The sequence below is a fragment of the Colobus angolensis genome, unplaced genomic scaffold, assembly GCF_000951035.1.
Source record: "Colobus angolensis palliatus isolate OR3802 unplaced genomic scaffold, Cang.pa_1.0 Scaffold97, whole genome shotgun sequence".
NCBI classification, from domain to species: Eukaryota; Metazoa; Chordata; class Mammalia; order Primates; family Cercopithecidae; genus Colobus; species Colobus angolensis.
The window spans coordinates 5,494,332-5,511,994 of record NW_012123709.1 but is presented as its reverse complement, the minus strand read 5'-3'; the positions used below and the strand labels follow the sequence as shown (position 1 = coordinate 5,511,994).

Sequence of the window (17,663 nt, the reverse complement as noted above, 5' to 3'; positions counted from 1 at the left end):
TAAAGAAATTCTAAAGAATAAAAGATTAGCCACATGAAAAATATTTTGCAAACAGCTTGAGATACGTACCTCTAGCTGTCAGAGTCACCTGATAATTTATGAGACAAAGGCTTATTACATTTCTATTAGGTGTCATAATTTCTACAAAATAGTTATGAAACTTATAACTTTCTAAGTTCTTCCAAGTCTTTCCTACTTCTTTTCAGCAATTAGTAAATTAAACTCTTTGCAAAAAGGAACATCTATTCAAAAATTAGTTTTAATATTTGTGGGGAAAATGTTACAAAAACAAGACTTATATGTGAAAGCTACAAAGCTGTAACTGGTTATAAATAAATGTATACAATGAAAATAAATCTAAATGCTTTCCATACTCCATTAATATTCAAAGGATTAAAAAATGCAGTTCTTTCTTTTTCTTAGAACAAGTAAAGACTAACTTGAAAAATTATAGCTTTTCTAGATTCGTTTTTTCCATAATTACTCAGTTATTCATCAGAATATGTAAGACCTCTATTGGAATCTTTGCACCAGTGTTTCATAAATGAATTTAACTATAAAAGCCTAGTTATACAATCACTTCCATAAAAGCAATATATTTCTGATATTTATGTCCTTAAAATATCCTATAGTAAAATTAATATTTCTACACAGGAAAAGAAGGAACTATTTAGTCCCAGACAACTTGATAACATATCTTTCAACTATAATTATCATGTACAAACTTCCAAAGCATAAGTTGTCAAGATTTTAACATTAGCATTAATTTATGTCATAACTGATGGTTACCTTAAAGATAATAATGGCAAAGCACCCATTTCTCCAAAGACAGCATGGATGGAAAGGAAAATTTCTTCTTAATTATTGCTAATCTGTCCATTTTTAATTAAATTTATTATTAATAGTAATTTATTATCTCTCTCTTTCTTGCAGGGCTATTATCACAGAGTTTCTCCAAAGTGATCAAGCTTGTGATTTTTAAGCAACCCAATTACTTCAGTGTGAGTCTCATCATTTTATAATATTGGTTTATATAAAAATGTAATGCCCAAATTCTTTGTACTATGAGAAAGAAATTTTGAAAAATGCAGGATTTGCACTCAGTATTTCACACTTCAAAGTGAACACTGTCAAGATCATAACTGCACCCTTTTGGAGATATGACCACTAAAAGTAGGATTCTTTTAAGCCTTCTACCTTGTTTGATAATTAAAATGTTTATCAGCATGTATCTTCCCAAAGGGAAGAGAGCAGATCCCTGTGACTTCCTTTCAAAAGTATCTACTTCTTATGCCATCCATAACTAAGCAGAAAATTTTGGTACTCCTCTAAGGGTTTTTCCTATCAGTTTCTTCTTAGAATAAAAATAAAAATGTTCTGACATACAAAATAAGAACTATTTTAGTCAAATTTTAAAAGAATTTCAGTGCTTCATATATTTTTCAAATCAAAATCCTTAATTAACTTTTTATTTGTATGAAACTCAAAGTATGTCATTTAAGTAGCTACTTGAAACTAGAAAATTTTCATGACAGAAGTTCATGAGACAACTTCTGAAAAAACTGAACTTCTCTCAAGAGTGAGAAAGTGAAATACAATGTCCCTTTGTAGAGGAAGGGACAGAAATCTTTCCTTCCCCTTGTGAAAAATGGTAAGACATCAAGAAATACTGGCTTTAATATCCTACTTCATCAAATCTGCCTTATAGGAATCGATTGTAACTGAATAAAAATTCATACTTACAAGAATACTGAACTGTATTCAAATAGTTGGCTATCAATAAAAATGAAAAGATAATTGCTTAATATAAAATCATCCTTATTAATTACCATTTACTGAGTATAGTAACTATTAGATATATGAGCCCAAATATACCCTCCTAGAAATTAATGAGTGCAAAATGGTTGCCAAACTCTTACATACTGTGACTTACACATTAAATTCATACCTGTTCCAACAGATTTAAGCAAGGTTCAATCTCTCATTTTCTTTATGTCTACTTGTTAGCTTATCAGAAATGTCTTGCTTGACCACCGTATGTAGCACTACCTCCACAGCTATGTCCTGCCATCATGTGTTATCTGATTCTGCTTCATTTTTCTTCATAGTACTCTTCACTATCAAGCACGTTATTTGTTTATTGCCTGTCCTCTTCCACTAGAAAGTGAGCTCCATTAGCATAGGCCTTTAACTTATGTGTTCACTGCTCTATCCCCAGTGTCTAGCACTATATGCCAGGCATATAGTAGGTATTCAAAAAATATTTGTTAATAAAGAGATTAAATGGCCATCAGCTCTAATCTTTCTTTTCCTTAGGAATAGAAAACTTAGTTTAATATCATTTGATAATCCTGGATGCCAAACTATACAAAAAGTCTTATTTTTAAATATCATTTAATATAAAGGCATACTCACCATTTGGAGCTTTTTTATAACCAAAAAAAGACAAAATATCCTTTTAAAGAATAGTTGGGCTACTAACAATTGCAAATTATGAATTACTAAATAATTCGGCAAATGTAATTTCTTAAATTACACACTAAATTCAATACACTTAATTGGTCACTCTGCATACCTTAACAAGTTTCAAAAGCTCATAGAGATCTTCAACCTCATCACCTTCACATTTGGTGTATACTTGTCTTGTATCCAAGCTCCTTCCTCTTATGGTTCGGCGATAGAGGGGAAGAGCCATTGCTTCTGCATACAAGTCAATGGCATGGTGTCCCACTGTCTGATACATGTAGCTATCCAGTTCATCAGACCCCACTGCAACAATTAAAACGGAAATAATTAGCAAAAGAGAGTGAAAAACAAAGTGGATTTGAAAGCCCATCCAGGTTTTACTGCTTGAAGAGTAGTCAACACAGAACTTAAAAGCTTGCTATATTTCTCTGCATTTATGTAGTGAAATAAAAACATAAGAATTATACATGTCTGTAGTTGCATCTAGTTCATATCACCCCTAAAAATCTCTACTACTAATTACAAATACAAATGTATCAATACATAAATCTGTTATACCATATATGGCAAACATTTAAAGAGAAGAGTAATGTATCATTATTCAGTTAAAGATTTTTACTACATAAATGTTTTTACAAATCATTCAAGGTTATTCACGAAGTCATGCAGACTTGTAGAAAAAACCTTTCTTAATTAAATATCTACTAAGTTAATAAGTGACAAATATTGGTAAGAAAAATTTCACATCATTTTGGTATATATTATATTCAGATATTCAGTACCTTATAATAAAATATGTAAATAGATATAAATTCAATATTGTTAGAGCATTAGAGCAGTTTCAAATGGGCATGGAAACATGATATCTTAAGCTAATCAATAATATAATCAGTGGTTGTCACAAGATTCCACAAATATCAATATGAGTAAAATATTCAAAACAGATGAGTCACATCAGAGCTTTGGGTGATATAAATGAACTTAGAAATACACTGGAATAGACCTTTTGATCTCGTAACCTTATTTTTCAGAAAAAGAATCATGAATATATACAAAGATTATTTGCAAAGATAGTTGTCACATTATTTAAAATAGACTAGAAATAATAGTATATTCACATAATAAAGTACTATGTAGCCATTAATATAATGTTGAAGAACATTTTCTAAAGTATGTTCTGTGGAATACAAATCCCATAAGATATTAATAGGTATGGGATGATAAAAAGATTTAAGGTTAAAGAAGTTTATAAAACACGGGGATAAAAAGTGTTAAATGGATGTCTGCGGTGTAAATCTTCCTAGGCTAACATGCTTTCAGGTACTCCAGTAAGAGCAGAGAATATGAACTCTCTCTCAAATTTCTCTACCCACAGAACACTTAAATTTAAAGGGGGTATTTGTGTTCTAAAGACATACGGGAAATGCTATTGTAGAATAATATTTAATGACATGGAAAATGTTCACAAAATGCTATTAAGTAAAAAAAAAAAAAAAAGAAAAATTACAAAATAATTATTTTGACATATACCTATGTGTGTATGTATGAATATAAGCCAAACAGGTCCAGGTTTTCCATTAAATGTGAAAATTTCCTATCAAAAGGAATGAAAAATGATAGTGCAAGGACCCCTTCAACAATCAAAATCATCGAAATGTGCTACCCCATTTTGGCTCACAGGTTTCTGAACTCACACATGATTAGACTGGCTTCCTTCAGAATATTACTCACATTGTTGTTATGAAGGTTTCTACTCCTGGTCCCAGTAGGAAGTAGAGAACACAGCCAAAGACCTAAAAACCTTTCGGCCTTCTCCTGTCTCAAAGTTAGACTGGATCTTTAAAAATACTCATTTTAAAGGATATTGATACAATAAAATCAATTTATTCAAAGAAATTTGGGCTTCTTGGCAAGAAACATTCTGATGTTAGCATAATAAGTAAAACATTTCACTGGCTTCAAAAACCTAGAAGATAATTTTCTTTAAGGCTCCATTTAGTCCTAACCATATTGTAACTCTGATTAATGGAAGCTACATAGAAACAACAGTAATAGTGTGAGATCAAATAAAACCAAAAGGCTCCCCTGTTGCCTGAAGCAACTCAATTAACATGCCACAAAAGTTCCTACTACAAATCTAAAGAGATGGTTTTGTGAATTTTATGACAAGTTCACATTATCCCCATTGATGGGTATAAATTCCTTTTCAGACCACCCATTGAAAACCCGTAACTTTGCTGGACATTGCAGTCATCTCTACCAGTCATTCCTCACTAGGGTTTCTTTTACAACACTCATAAGGGGAAAATAAGTCATTCAGTGAATTGTTCAATAATTCCCAATGTCCTGCTGATTCTCATCAAGATTAGCTAAACCATCTCCATCTACCAAACCACAGCCATCTGCCTTCTTCCACAACAATTACTATTGTTTCAACTGCCTTTTTCCAGGTTTTTTACTTCAGAATATTCTAATTCCATTTACTATTAAATTTTTTCTCATTAACAATATTCTAAATAAGTGTCTCTATTGTAAGAGGTATAATTTTTATTTTTATTGTATTTATTTATTTATATATATATCTTTTGAGATGTATATGACAGATGAGTCTCATTCTGTCGCCCAGGCTGGAGTGCAGTAGTGTGATCTCAGCTCACTGCAAGCTCCACCTCCCGGGTTCACGCCATTCTCCTGCCTCAGCCTCCCCAACAGCTGGGACTAGAGGCGCCCGCCACTACGCCCAGCTAATTTTAATATTTTCAGTAGAGACGGGGTTTCACCATGTTAGCCAGGATGGTCTCGATCTCCTGACCTTGTGATCCGCCTGCCTTGGCCTCCCAAAGTGCTGGGATTACAGGCGTAAGCCACCGCGCCCGGCCTTGGAGAGATATAATTTAAAGATATACTTTGCTTGTCATTTTATCACCCTGCCAGTGAACTGTAGACACAAGGAAGATTATACATTAATGATTCTGTACCAGGTAAGTAAAATAATTCATGTGAAAGCTGAAGACAAGATAGAAACTCCAGCGATGTAAATGACAGTATACAATGTAGGTATTATATACTATATAAACATCTGCTTTTTAACTTCACAAGATAGCTTAAATGTCCCAGTTGCCTCCCTGGCCACAAGGGATAAGGGAGTTTATTTCCTTTGGTAAACCTAACAGGAGATTCTGCTTCCTCTTTTATAATACAGAAGTTAGAGTGCAGTTCCTACTCATTCTCAAAGAATTTTCTCTTTCTTAAAGTCGGAACTTTTTCAAAAAACTTCACTTCTAAAAAACCATCTGTTACTCATCAATTGCAGCACAAAATCCAAGCATGTGCATTTACCTATGACTCTCTGCGGGACCTTTCCATTTCTTCCTATAAAATATTTCTAACCTCTGTCTTTCCACACAACTTCCAGCATTACCTACGTCTTAATCACAGAAGAAAAGAAAATTCAAATATCTGGCTGAAATAACTGCTTACTATTCCAGGGCTAATTCAAATCAGTTCATTATGCACCTGTCCACCAATCAACTTTGCATGAACTCCTACCAGAGGCATAGAGCTGTTCTAAGCTATGAGGAGCAATAAAAGGAAGATAGAAGATATGAGCTCTCCTCTCAAAAAGCTTATAATCAATCTATTTAGAGATATAAAACAAGTATTTAGCTAGATTCCAATTCAGCTAAATTTACAGAATGCCTACTTCATGACAGGAACTATAACCAATGTTCTCACATATACTACTCATTTAATTAATCTTAAAATAACAGTAGGGCAAAAAGATGGAGCCCAGAAAGAAGTAAAAGAGATAATAAAAAGATCTTACCAGAAGAGTCCTGTGAGAAGCAGTAATACAAAAGTCACACAAGTGCTAATCTTTGCTCCCTCTTACATTTTAGCAGTTAATATCTTTTAGTTTCATAGGTATAACACAAGAGCATTAAAAAGCAAATTGGTGAATACATTTCTTTTGTCAAAAGCTATAATTGGGGATATTTCACTGGGGAAAAAAATGAAAAAAGTAGCCAATATGAGGTCTGTGAATTTTATGTAGATGCCCTTGTTACTACAGACAAATGAAAAGTGGAAATGCATTGCTTTTTGCTTCTCTCAAGTCTCACATCTCTGGCTTACATCTAAAATAGGTAAACTGTATCTTTTCTTTTCTTCTTTTGAGACGGAGTCTCACTGTGTCTCCCAAGCTGGAGTGCAGTGGCGCGATCTCCGCTCACTGCAAGCTCTGCCTCCCGGGTTCACACCATTCTCCTGCCTCAAGCCTCCCGAGGAGCTGGGACTACAGGTGCCTAATAACATTAATATATCATTTATCAATATACGTCTTACTTCTCAAGCCCCTTGAGGCATGAGATTATATCTTATCTACCTCTATGCTGCCTACAGTACTTGGAAATGTGGTGGGGTAAAATGGCAGTGTACTTGGAAGTAAGAAAGTTCAAGTCAGCTCTACAAGTTTGTGCTAGTTTACTTCAGACAAACTCTAAGCTTCAGGATCCCTGTCTATTAAGATTAATAATGCATCTCTATAGAAGTTGGTTATGAGAATTAAAAAATAAGTAAGTGAAAACAATGCTAAGTTCTGGGTGGAACCTGGCATCTAATGGGTGCTTAATATACATTGGTTCTTTTTTTTTCATCTTTGTATGGTATACCTGTACAATGTAATTATCAAGTTGGAGTTTCGTTCATTTAGACAACTTCCCAATAAAGGCATGTACTTACCTTGGTTTTCAGCTGGTCTCAGATTTGCTAAAGCAACGATCTGATGCCCAGCAGCAATGCACTGCATCATATTATAGCAGCTGTCCTTCCCACCACTAAAAAATAAATCAACAGAGAGACAAATATCAAGCTACTGACCATTATTCAACACAAAATCACTTGATATCAAAACAGAACATATTATTTACTCGACTTTTCAGAATATATTACAATGCAAAAAAAAACATTAATTTCTAAATCATAAACAAACTGAGCAACCATATCTGAATGTCCAGGGCTGCTACACACAGGAGCTTAAGAAACTATATGCCTTTATAAAAAGAATATTCTAAATAAAATATGGTAATTTTTTGCTTTGTGATAGCAAACATACATATTTGAAGTGCTTTGCAAATAGAAAACGATTTCAATTTACATCCCAGCTAAACATTTATTATATAATTATATATTTCATATGTATATTCCATCTAAGGAATATATATAATAATATATATTATTCCACTTAAGGAATATATATATATAAAATAATTTCACAGAAATTATTGAAAAAGCAAACAAACAAAAAAAACTATTCTCTATGAGAAAGTAAAAAAAATAAATTCTGCTCCACCATAAGAAATCTAAGAAATGGCTATCATCAGCAATTAAAGGACCAAATTAAAGATTTGAGTACCTATCTAATGACAAAGTTTGACACACTTGGTGGGTTCAAATTCTGCAGAGATAAAAAACAAGATGCTGACTTACACTGATGACGTGAAACATCAGCACTATCAGTACTTCAGGCATCACCACACTTACATACATACATATATATATATGATGGCAGCAGAACATGGCTTGAGCTATAAATCTAGTAACACATTGAAAGGAACTTCTAAATTCCGGTTCTAAATCTACCTAAGGCAGAGGCGTATCACTTAGTAGAGACAAGTAGTAGCTCATCTATAATATGGCTGAATGGCAATCTATATGCCATTGCGGTTTAATATTCTCCTAATTCCCACTATCATTTCTCATTGCCTCTCTCCCTTTTATATTTCTTTTCCTCCTGTTTCCCTTCTTTCCAATATTTGCTCAAGGTCTGCAAATGTGCCCCCAGGCAATGTTTAGACCTCTTCATAGCTCAAGAAACTGAAGACCCCAGAAACTGGCCCTGTTGCCTTTTATCTTAGTTTTCAACATTTTCCGCCTTTTCCACCCTCCCATCAATAACAACTCTCATTCCAAAACTTCTCAAGTGGAAGGAGAGTGCAAGGGCCAAAGTGAAGTTTTAAAAAGTCCATTCTTCCTCTCTTCAGATTCCGTATCCCTGTAAATAGGTCTTCCACAGCTTCCCGTGTCAAAGCTTACTGCTGTGTTTCCCCAGGATAAAAAGATATGACTAATTGTTTCAGATATTAAAGATTGAAGGGTGTGCATCCAGAATCAGAACTGAGTCTCACAATTCATTTTGAAATACGCTAACATTTCAAACATGGTTTTAAGTAGTATTTACCAAACTGTGGTCTGCGAAACACTGGTGTCCAACAAAATACTAACCAATTACTCTAAAAAAAGGTTTTGAATATTAGACAAGCTTGGGAAATGCAGAGTACCTTACTGTCCTCTTAGAACCCCATTAAGTACACATGTATGTTATGGGAGAGGTCTTACAGATCTATTTTAGTTTCCAATTCTGGGACACTAAGCTAAGTTATTAAATGTGCTTAGGTTTGCATACTTCATAGAAAAATGGGTGAATGGTCTACCTGGATAATCCTCAAAATAACATTCAATTATAAAATTCAAAGACTCATTTATTAGAAAAATAATGTTCCATGAGAGCACATGGACACAGGGAGGGGAACATCACACACTAGGGCCTGTGGGGGTTTGGGGGCTAGGGGAGGGCTAACGTTAGGAGAAATACCTAATGTAGGTGATGGGTTGACGGATGCAGCAAACCACCATGGCACGTGTATACCTATGTAAAAAAATGCACGTTCTGCACATGTAACCCAGAACTTAAAGTATAATAAAAAAATTAATTAAAAAAGGAAAATAATGTTCTTATAAAGATATGTAAGAATCCCAGTTTCATTTATTCACTTATAATACATAATTGTATATAATGCATATATGTAGAATACATAGGCATCTATATCATAAGCATATAGGTAAGTGCTTATGTATTCATACTTACAGCATATGTCCTTACAGCTCTTACACTTTAGCAAGAATTTTCTAACATTGCTTTTTTTTAGCAAATTTTTTTTTTATTATAAAGCAACATATGTACATTACAGGTTATTTAGTGTAACTGACTCTACCGATCTTCTCTCCTCCCTTCTAATACTTCTAAGTCTTTGGTTGTTGTGCTTTACTTTAATCATTAAACTTTTGAAAAACGATGTAAATTTGAATTATTCACTTCCTGGGGTACTTTTAATTCTTAAAATGAGACACAATGGTTAAAGCCTAATCATTCATTTTACAGAGGACATTTACTGAAAAACAATAATTATTGTGACATTATGGTCTAGTCTCCTAAAAATGACACTGAAGGAAAGGGAACTGGAATATTTCAGACACTGTAGTAGGTTTGAAACGTCATATCAAGTCCTTAATAGGTCAATGCTTAACCAGCCAGTATCAGTTACCTAAGGGACTTCACGAAAACGTTCATGAAATCTTCAATTGGATTACAAAAGCAAACACATCGTTGAACTGTATCTAAGACACTCTACTGGGCAAAATCTCATGAAACAAATATTTAAAGTAGTCTAAACTAACTTTTTAATGCTGCTAGTGTGTTCCCTTCCGCCTCAGTTTACAGACTGAGTATGGAAATATTTAAGCAGGTTTGGTTTTGGTTTGTCAGTCATAGACACTGAAATTTATGATTTGGTTACTACAGATATCAAACTCCTTTTGGAATACGGAGTATAGGGTAAGCTCGCTCTAAAGCAATGATGAGAGTCCGAAACAACAGCAACTGGATCTAGCATGAGACTAGTACAATTCGGTCTCTATCACGAAGAGAGATCTCTGTACTCGAGTGCCCAAAGGCAGACACACACACATGCCATAAGCAATCCACATCTGTGAAGATGAGGGAGGGGTGGACTTCTTGGGAGGGGCGGAACCAGTTACAACTAGGGAGGAAGCCCAGGCTACGGCGGACCCAGCTGACCAAAGGGAACTACAGGAGAGGATGAAGAAAGCGAGAGGGTTATTAACTGAGTTGGCGGAACAAGGTAGTGGCTCCAAACTTCACGGCTCATTAGAGCTTGAAAAACAATCAGACGCCGGCCCGCACAGAAGTAATTAAACCAATCCCTCTGGCGGTGGGGCCTAGGCGTCAGTTTTTGTTTTTTGTTTTTTTTAATTTCCCAGTTGAATCCAATGGGAATCCAAGTTTGAGGGCTGGAAGACCAGAGAGGCAGGGACGCACGGGGAGGAGGCGCGCCAGCCCAGGACCCAAGGCACAAGCGGGCCGGCAATACTGAAGGGTCCGCCTCTTCCTGTGGCTCGGAGGAGCCGCGGAACCCCCAACACGCGGCTCAGGCAGAGACACCCACTCTTTCGGCGCTAGGGTCGGCTGGAAGGGACGAGAGGTTGGCTTGGGAAGAGGGAGGCGGCTCCAGGACCGCATTACCTGATCAGAGCCGCGACCCTCATGCTGGGCGCAGTGCGCGTGCGTACGGCGGGCGCGTGCGGGGGCGGGAGCCAGGAGGTCGCCACCGCCTCTCGCGTGACGCACCGCGGGGCCTCGCCCGGGTGTTCGCTCCGCCGCCTGTCCGCGGATCGGTGCTGCCAGCCCCGCGGCTGCCTCCGGGACACCTGAGCGCGGAGGGTGCGGCACGTTGGCACCTTGACCCTGTGACAGGAACACCTCAGCCCAGGAAAGAATAATGTTTAGGCACGGCCTAACCACCTAAGTGAGGGCACTGAAGCTGCCGGGGGAAGGGCAAGCTCCGTGTTGCAGAGCCCAAGCCCGGTGGCGCTGGATTTGTTTTGGTAAGAGGGGCTTTAGCGTCCCAAATGCTGCAACTTGATACACTTATGGACATGCAAGGGCGGAAGAAATTTGCCCATCTTCCCCCATCTCCCGCAGAAACAACTGTACACTTTTGCTTTTTAACGTACATCTCCTCAGGCTTCCAAACGTGTGTCCAGATGTGAGACTGAGATCCCCAGGTGCTGAGGTAATTTTTAAATCTGGGGTTAGCCACCCCCACCACCTCTAGGCCCTCTATGGCTTTGGCTCTTGGTCAAGCTTATGTATTTGACAAGGCCAGGCCGGGCTCTTCACCAAAGAGTAATGGCCTTGCAGAAAGAAAATCTAGCTTCTAAGTTTATTTGCCAAGTATGTATTGAGTGCCCTTCGTGTACCAGGCACTGTTTTAGACTCTGTGGATACAACCGTGAATAAAACCAAAACCCGGCGTTCCCGGCGTAGAGCTTAAATGGGGATGGAGAGAACAGACAATATATAGCTTAAAGGTAAATCGTATGCTGAAAAGTGAGAAGTGCTGTTAGAAAGGGCAGGGTGGGGGGACAGTCAGGAGAGAGGTGGAGAAGCAAATTGCAGAATTAAATAGTGTCTATATAGGCCTTATCGATAAAGTGAGAGTTGAGCCAACTTAAATAAGGAGAATTAGCGGTGTATATGATTGGGGTGTGCTCCAGACAAGAAAAAAAAAAAAAAATCAAAGGTTCTAGGTGCGTTGTGTGTTTGTGGAAGACTAAGGCAGATCAATGTTGCTGGAACAGATTGAGCAAAGCAGAGAGTAGTGGAGAGGAAGTTAAGGTGATGGAGGGGAAGGATTATATAGGGTCTTGTAGGTCATTACAGACTTTTGAAGAGGTGTGACTTAAAATTTTAAAAGGATTACAGTGTTGAGAATACATCTATTAGGAACCTGTTACAGTGTTCCAGTGGAGGGAGGAGCCTAGAATCGGCATGGTGAATTTGGTGACAAGTAAGTGGATTCCAGCTCTATTTTGAAGATAGAGCCAATAGAATCAGATTAGATTTGGGCTATAAGAGAAAGAAAGTCATGAAGGGTGATGCCAAAGGCATGAATTAAGTAAGTTAATATATGTAGGGAACTTAAAATTATGCCAGGTACATAGTAAGCATTCAATTTTATTTTGATGTTCTCAACTCTAATACTCAGTATGGGTGACTGTCTACACATCAGTTTCATCATCTAGAATCATGCAGCTTTAAGATTTTGCAATTATGAATATTTGCCAAATGAGTCAAGTATTTAAGAAGTTTGCAGTCTATTGGGGGGAGATAAATAAATGAAACACACACTTTTAATGATACAGCTCCGATGAGTGGAAGAACACCAGAGCTCTCATCTCACGCCGAATTGGATAAAATGACACAGACACACATGGAGTGGTTTTAAGGAGTGGAGAATTTAATGGGCGAGAAAGAAGGGAGAAGAAAAAAGGAAGACGCCCCCCTGTAGAGACACAGGGAGGTGGGCTCCAAAGCCTAGAGAGGAAACCCCAAGTACCGCCTTAACAGCCAGTTATATGAGGAGGCTGGAGGAGGCGGTGTCTGATTTGCATAGCGCTCAGGGGATTGGTTTGATCAGGCATGTCACTCCCGTAGCCCACGGAAAAACCTGGCTCTCCCACCCTAGCTTTTTAATATGCAAATGCAGGTCGCCTTGATGTTCTACAAACGTGGAGATATGTGGGGGGCCATGTTGCCAGGCACATGTAGGGGCAAGGCCGAGAGGACAAGGTGGCTATCGCCATGTTTGTGTGGACCTAGTTTCTAATGGCTGGTATTTGCATATCAAAGGTTGACAGCTGGGCTCTGAGAGCGGGGGCTTTCCTGCTAGAGGAGAAACGCTTCTGGAGCTGTTTTAAAAGACACAAAAACTTTCCAAGGACCCCTTTTCCTCTCTATCTGCCTAAAATAATTTTTAAATAAATCCTACAGCAGTAATCCAAGAAAACATCTTTTGAAAGTAACAAGTTATGTAATGCATATGGCAAGAGCCCCCTGGGTCAAACCCACAGGGTAATGCCTGGAATGAGGATGGGACTTGAAAGATGAGCAGAATTGAACCGGAATGGGTGGAATATCCAAACAAAGACAGCAAGACAAGAATGAGAGTAGTGCGTTGAACAACAGTGGGTAGACTAGCTTGACTAGTTTGGAAGGTATATGGGAAAGAAGGAAAAATAAGTTGAATAAATAGGATGACGCCAGGTTATCCAGGGTCATGGAAAACCAAAATGAGGAATTTCAAAACCAGGCAGGTTACTGTGGCTGCTTGACATCATTTTTCAGTAGAGTGTGTGAAATAGCAGTAATGAACATGATGAGTGATTTTGATAAAATAGGCACTTCCGAAGATGCCAATGGATATCTTTTCCACCAAGGGGTATCTTTTATTCCCAAGAGGGATAAAGAGAGGAGATTCAAAGGTTACCTTCCTAAGACTACATCTTTAGAATGTATTTTGTTTCTCTCTGCACTCCGTAGGCTTCATTGTAAGACATCCTCAACAAACAGTGTGTATATCCTGGCATTAAACTGTATGTTATATACAGTGTGTATATCCTGGCATGAAACTGTGTGTTAGGAAATATGTTGAGGCCATTCTCCAAGGTCACCCAGTTATTAGCTTGATGGTGTTGCTTTCCCCCCTGGATTCTTCCTAGCACCTTGTATTAAGTATCTCTTCTCCAGTTCCTTTTTACCCCTTGAACAAAATTTCTCTGAGCACCTCTTCCCTCCTTTTAAAGCTTTCTGCCAGAATTCTTTAAATTAACGAATGTTTCCGGTTGCCTAGTGTAACACTGCAACATGTGCTTTATTAAAACTTTTTATATTTCCTCACATTAGTGCCTTTCTCTCAGAATTACCATACAAGGCTCTGTGCTTGAATGTCCTATCAAGGCCACCATAAAAATGGTAGGTTCGATTCATTCTGGTTCAACAGACATATTGGTATTTCTGAAATTAACAGATATCTGATTGGTCTTGACCCAGGCATCAAAGTTATTCTTAGATTCATACATATTTTTGAAGTTTGTTTTTTTTTTTTTTTTTCGTAGCTAACTGAACAAAACCAGAGCAATTATTGATCCCTGAAAAACTTGTTAAAAACTAGAGATTCGGCTATGCTCTAACTTTTCCCATTGAGAATCTTTCTTAATTCATTCTAGTCACCGTTGTGGGTGTCATTTTCTTTTGCCGAAATTTAAAAACAACACCCAGTTTGTCAGCTACAGGTTTCTGAGAAGCAGATGCCAAGACGGCATTACATGTGCAGGAGATTAGAGAAAATGCCTGTGAAGGACGAAGGGAGACCAGCAAGAGAAGGCAGGGAGACTCTGATTGGAATGCAGGGGGGTGGAAATCTGAAAAAGAATGGGAAGGAAGAATAGGTTGAAAGAACCTGTTTGCAGTGTCATTCTGAGAGACTCAGCCAGGTCAATGGGGAGTCCTAAGCCAAAGTTGTTCATTAGAGGAATTCCAAATTGGTCAGGAATTGCCCAGTTCTAGTATCTCTGCCGTGCTCATTGTCTGAGAGCAGTGCAGGAAAAGCTTAGTCTGGTACAAACTCAGTGGTGAATCCAAAAGTGCAGTAGATGGAGACTGTAAGTCAGTTCACAATAACGTTCATGGTGTCGCTTCATGATTTCTGTAAACCTCCCTAGGATAAACTTAGGGAAGGGAAGTTAATAGGGCAAACTCTCATCGCAGGTGGTCTGGGACCACGCTAGTACTTACCCTGTCCTCCACTCTCCACTCTATATTCCCCTTACTCTCAGCTCTCACTTCAGCAGATCTTGTTGACTTACTTGGTGGCATGACCTAAACTTCACTCCTAAGTGGTCTTGGGCTTTTGTCGTCATACTCTTCTCAGTCCGTGACTGCAGTTTGTGTCCATTCACAGTTAGAATTAGGTAAGGGCATACCAAGAGGCACCCAAGTGGATCGTCTGAGTTCCACATGTGTATTTCTCCTTGTCCCCAAGGTGTAAAGGTGGCCTTACCTCCTCGTACTAATCAATCATCTTTGCTTGCTGGCCCCTGGCTGCAAAGAGCCAAAAGTGTCATACTGTACATAACTTACAGTTCAATGGATGCCCGCTGTACCCCGTTGCAAGAGAGAAAACCTGTAATTCTACTCAACCCAGAATTGGGGGAGGTGAAGCAGAGTTCTCCAGTGCGTTGTTAGGAGTGACTGTAAATACAGCCAATTGTGATTTCACCTTTTGGTCCCTAGATCCATGTACTTGTCCTACTAGAGACACAGTGTCATGTAGAAATCTCTGATTAGTGCCTATACTAAATACTGAGAGATGTCATGCCATCCTTGCAGATTATTGTCTCTGAGCTACTGATTTAGCTGTGACTTAAGTAGGCTTTTCCAGTACTCTATGAGGCCAACTTCACCTAAATAGTACAGTATATGATAAAACAATTAGACCCCATGGTCATGGCCTACCTGTACCTCCTTTACTATAAAGTAAGTTTTCTTGTGGATACCCTGCTAGGTGGGATTCTGTGACTAAAGAGGCATGCTGCTAGTGGTGCCAGCTAAATCTTTGCAGACAGGAAAGGCCAGGTTCTAGTACCTGCTCAATTGAAGCCCGGAAGCAGCCAGGGGAAGCGTGGCTTGTCATGAACGCCACAGTGGATCCAAAGGTGTGGCAGCTGAAAGCTGTCAGTCAGCTGCGCTCTCCGCAGCAGGTGCTTTCAAGGGGAGATCTGATTGGAACACCTGTAAGGCTGCCAGAGCAAGACAGTGACTCTCACAAAATCATAGGAGATGTGGGAACATTTGGAGTGCCCTGCTGGAGTAAGAAATGTAGAATAAAGAGTTAATTCAAACTTAGAATAGTACTTGAAGGAGAACCAACCTAAAATTGTGGAAGTCTAAATTATAAACAATACCATTTTTAAGGAAATGCCTTAATTTACTTCCAAACAAATACTCTAATCTTGAGCATACTAACATACTGATATTGAATCCTGGCTAAGTGTTTTTACTATAAGTTAATAGAGGAAACATTTTTAACTGGTAGTAGTTATTTACCTACATGTAATTTGCTCAAATTTTAAGAACAGTAGGTTTACCAAGACCCCTACATTCATAATTTTCCACATTGATAGTGTAAAGGTAACTTCAGCCCAGTAAATGTCAATAAATTAAAAGACTTTTTTTTTTTGATCAATGCAGTCTAAAGTATTTCTTTTTGCAATATATTAAAATGACTTGCTCAAGATTCACTTTTCAAAGGCATTGTGAGCTCACTTCCTACAGTCTGAGACTGTTGCATATGAGTGACTTTGGATTAGTTTGTAGGGCCAGCAAAATAGGTGAACAGAAAATCAGCCTCAGAAAACCTCCGTTCTTTGCCAGTTTACTTAAGAAAAACTCTCCATAGCCAAACACTGTTGCTGGTAATAAAAGTTGCAAGCTGTCACTGAATTCTGCTTCCTTGGCAGCACATCTCGATATACTGATTGATAAAGACTCAGATAATCAAATCAAGAATGCTACAGGTGGTTACTCCTCAGAAACCTTGAAAGGATTTAAATTCATTCTGCTTAAAGTCATGCCATACAGGAAGCCATCAGAAGTTGCCTGGTAAGGATTTGAGAAAAAAGGAATTAAGTAATTATTTGGATCATAAATTTTAGGGCATCAGGATATGAGTATCTGATGTATTTATATTAATAATTACAGCTTACCATGGGCCAGTCACTCATTTAAATGCCTCAGCAAATTTATGAAGTAGGATACTTTGTTATCCTCATTTGCACATGAGGAAACTGTGCACAAAGACATTAAATGGACTGCCAAAAGTCCTAAAGCTAGTAAGTGCCAGTACCAATATTCAAACCTAGGCAGTCTAGCTCTTAATCACTATACTATATCTTCCACTGAAATGGACAGCTTGTTATTTTGACTAAATATTCTAAGATATGTTTGGAAGGGAATTACCATCACTGACCTCTTGAATCTCCTTTTTCTGTACTTCTAAGCTGATCAACTCCTTTTTTCTGAAAGACTCAAATTGTTGTGTTGTATTACATGGATTGATATATGAGGTAATTGCTAAACATTATAGACCTGAGAGTCATTCTATCTCTTTTAGAAATCTCTTTCTTTATTCCATAATGGAGAGTAACAAATTCAAAAGCTTTAGGAACTAGGCAGATAACATAAGTGAGGGAAATGGCTTGGTATAAGGCAATTTGAAATGGCGAGAACTGTGGCAAACCACTGTTCACTCGTCACTTGGCTCCAGCTGCTCGGTGCAAGTGTGGACCCAATGTTATTGGATATTTTAAGGCCAGGAATGGTGGCTTACACCTATAATCCCAGCACTTTGGGAGGCCAAGGCCACTTTGGGAGGATTGCTTGAGCCTAGGAGTTCGAGATCAGCCTGGGCAACACAGTGAGACCCTGTCTCTACCAAAAA

The 17,663-nt window shown here is 38.0% G+C and overlaps 1 protein-coding gene and 1 long non-coding RNA gene across 3 annotated transcripts in view; one reads left to right on the top strand and one right to left on the bottom strand.

Moving 5' to 3' along the window:
• The window catches only part of DPH6 (diphthamine biosynthesis 6), a 181,409-nt gene extending 170,453 nt beyond the window's left edge, over positions 1-10,956 (bottom strand). For both annotated transcript variants that reach the window (XM_011932670.1, XM_011932671.1), the window contains exons 1-3: positions 10,847-10,956; positions 7,207-7,301; positions 2,576-2,769 (exon numbers count right to left, since the gene is read on the bottom strand). In XM_011932670.1, the coding sequence (XP_011788060.1) occupies positions 2,576-2,769; positions 7,207-7,301; positions 10,847-10,869 (312 nt within the window). In that variant the 5' untranslated portion in view covers positions 10,870-10,956. The remainder of the gene's footprint in view (positions 1-2,575; positions 2,770-7,206; positions 7,302-10,846) is intronic.
• LOC105504998 overlaps positions 10,932-17,663 on the top strand; it is a 309,713-nt gene continuing 302,981 nt past the window's right edge. The window contains exon 1 of the long non-coding RNA XR_001000681.1: positions 10,932-11,208. This is a non-coding gene — a long non-coding RNA (uncharacterized LOC105504998). The remainder of the gene's footprint in view (positions 11,209-17,663) is intronic.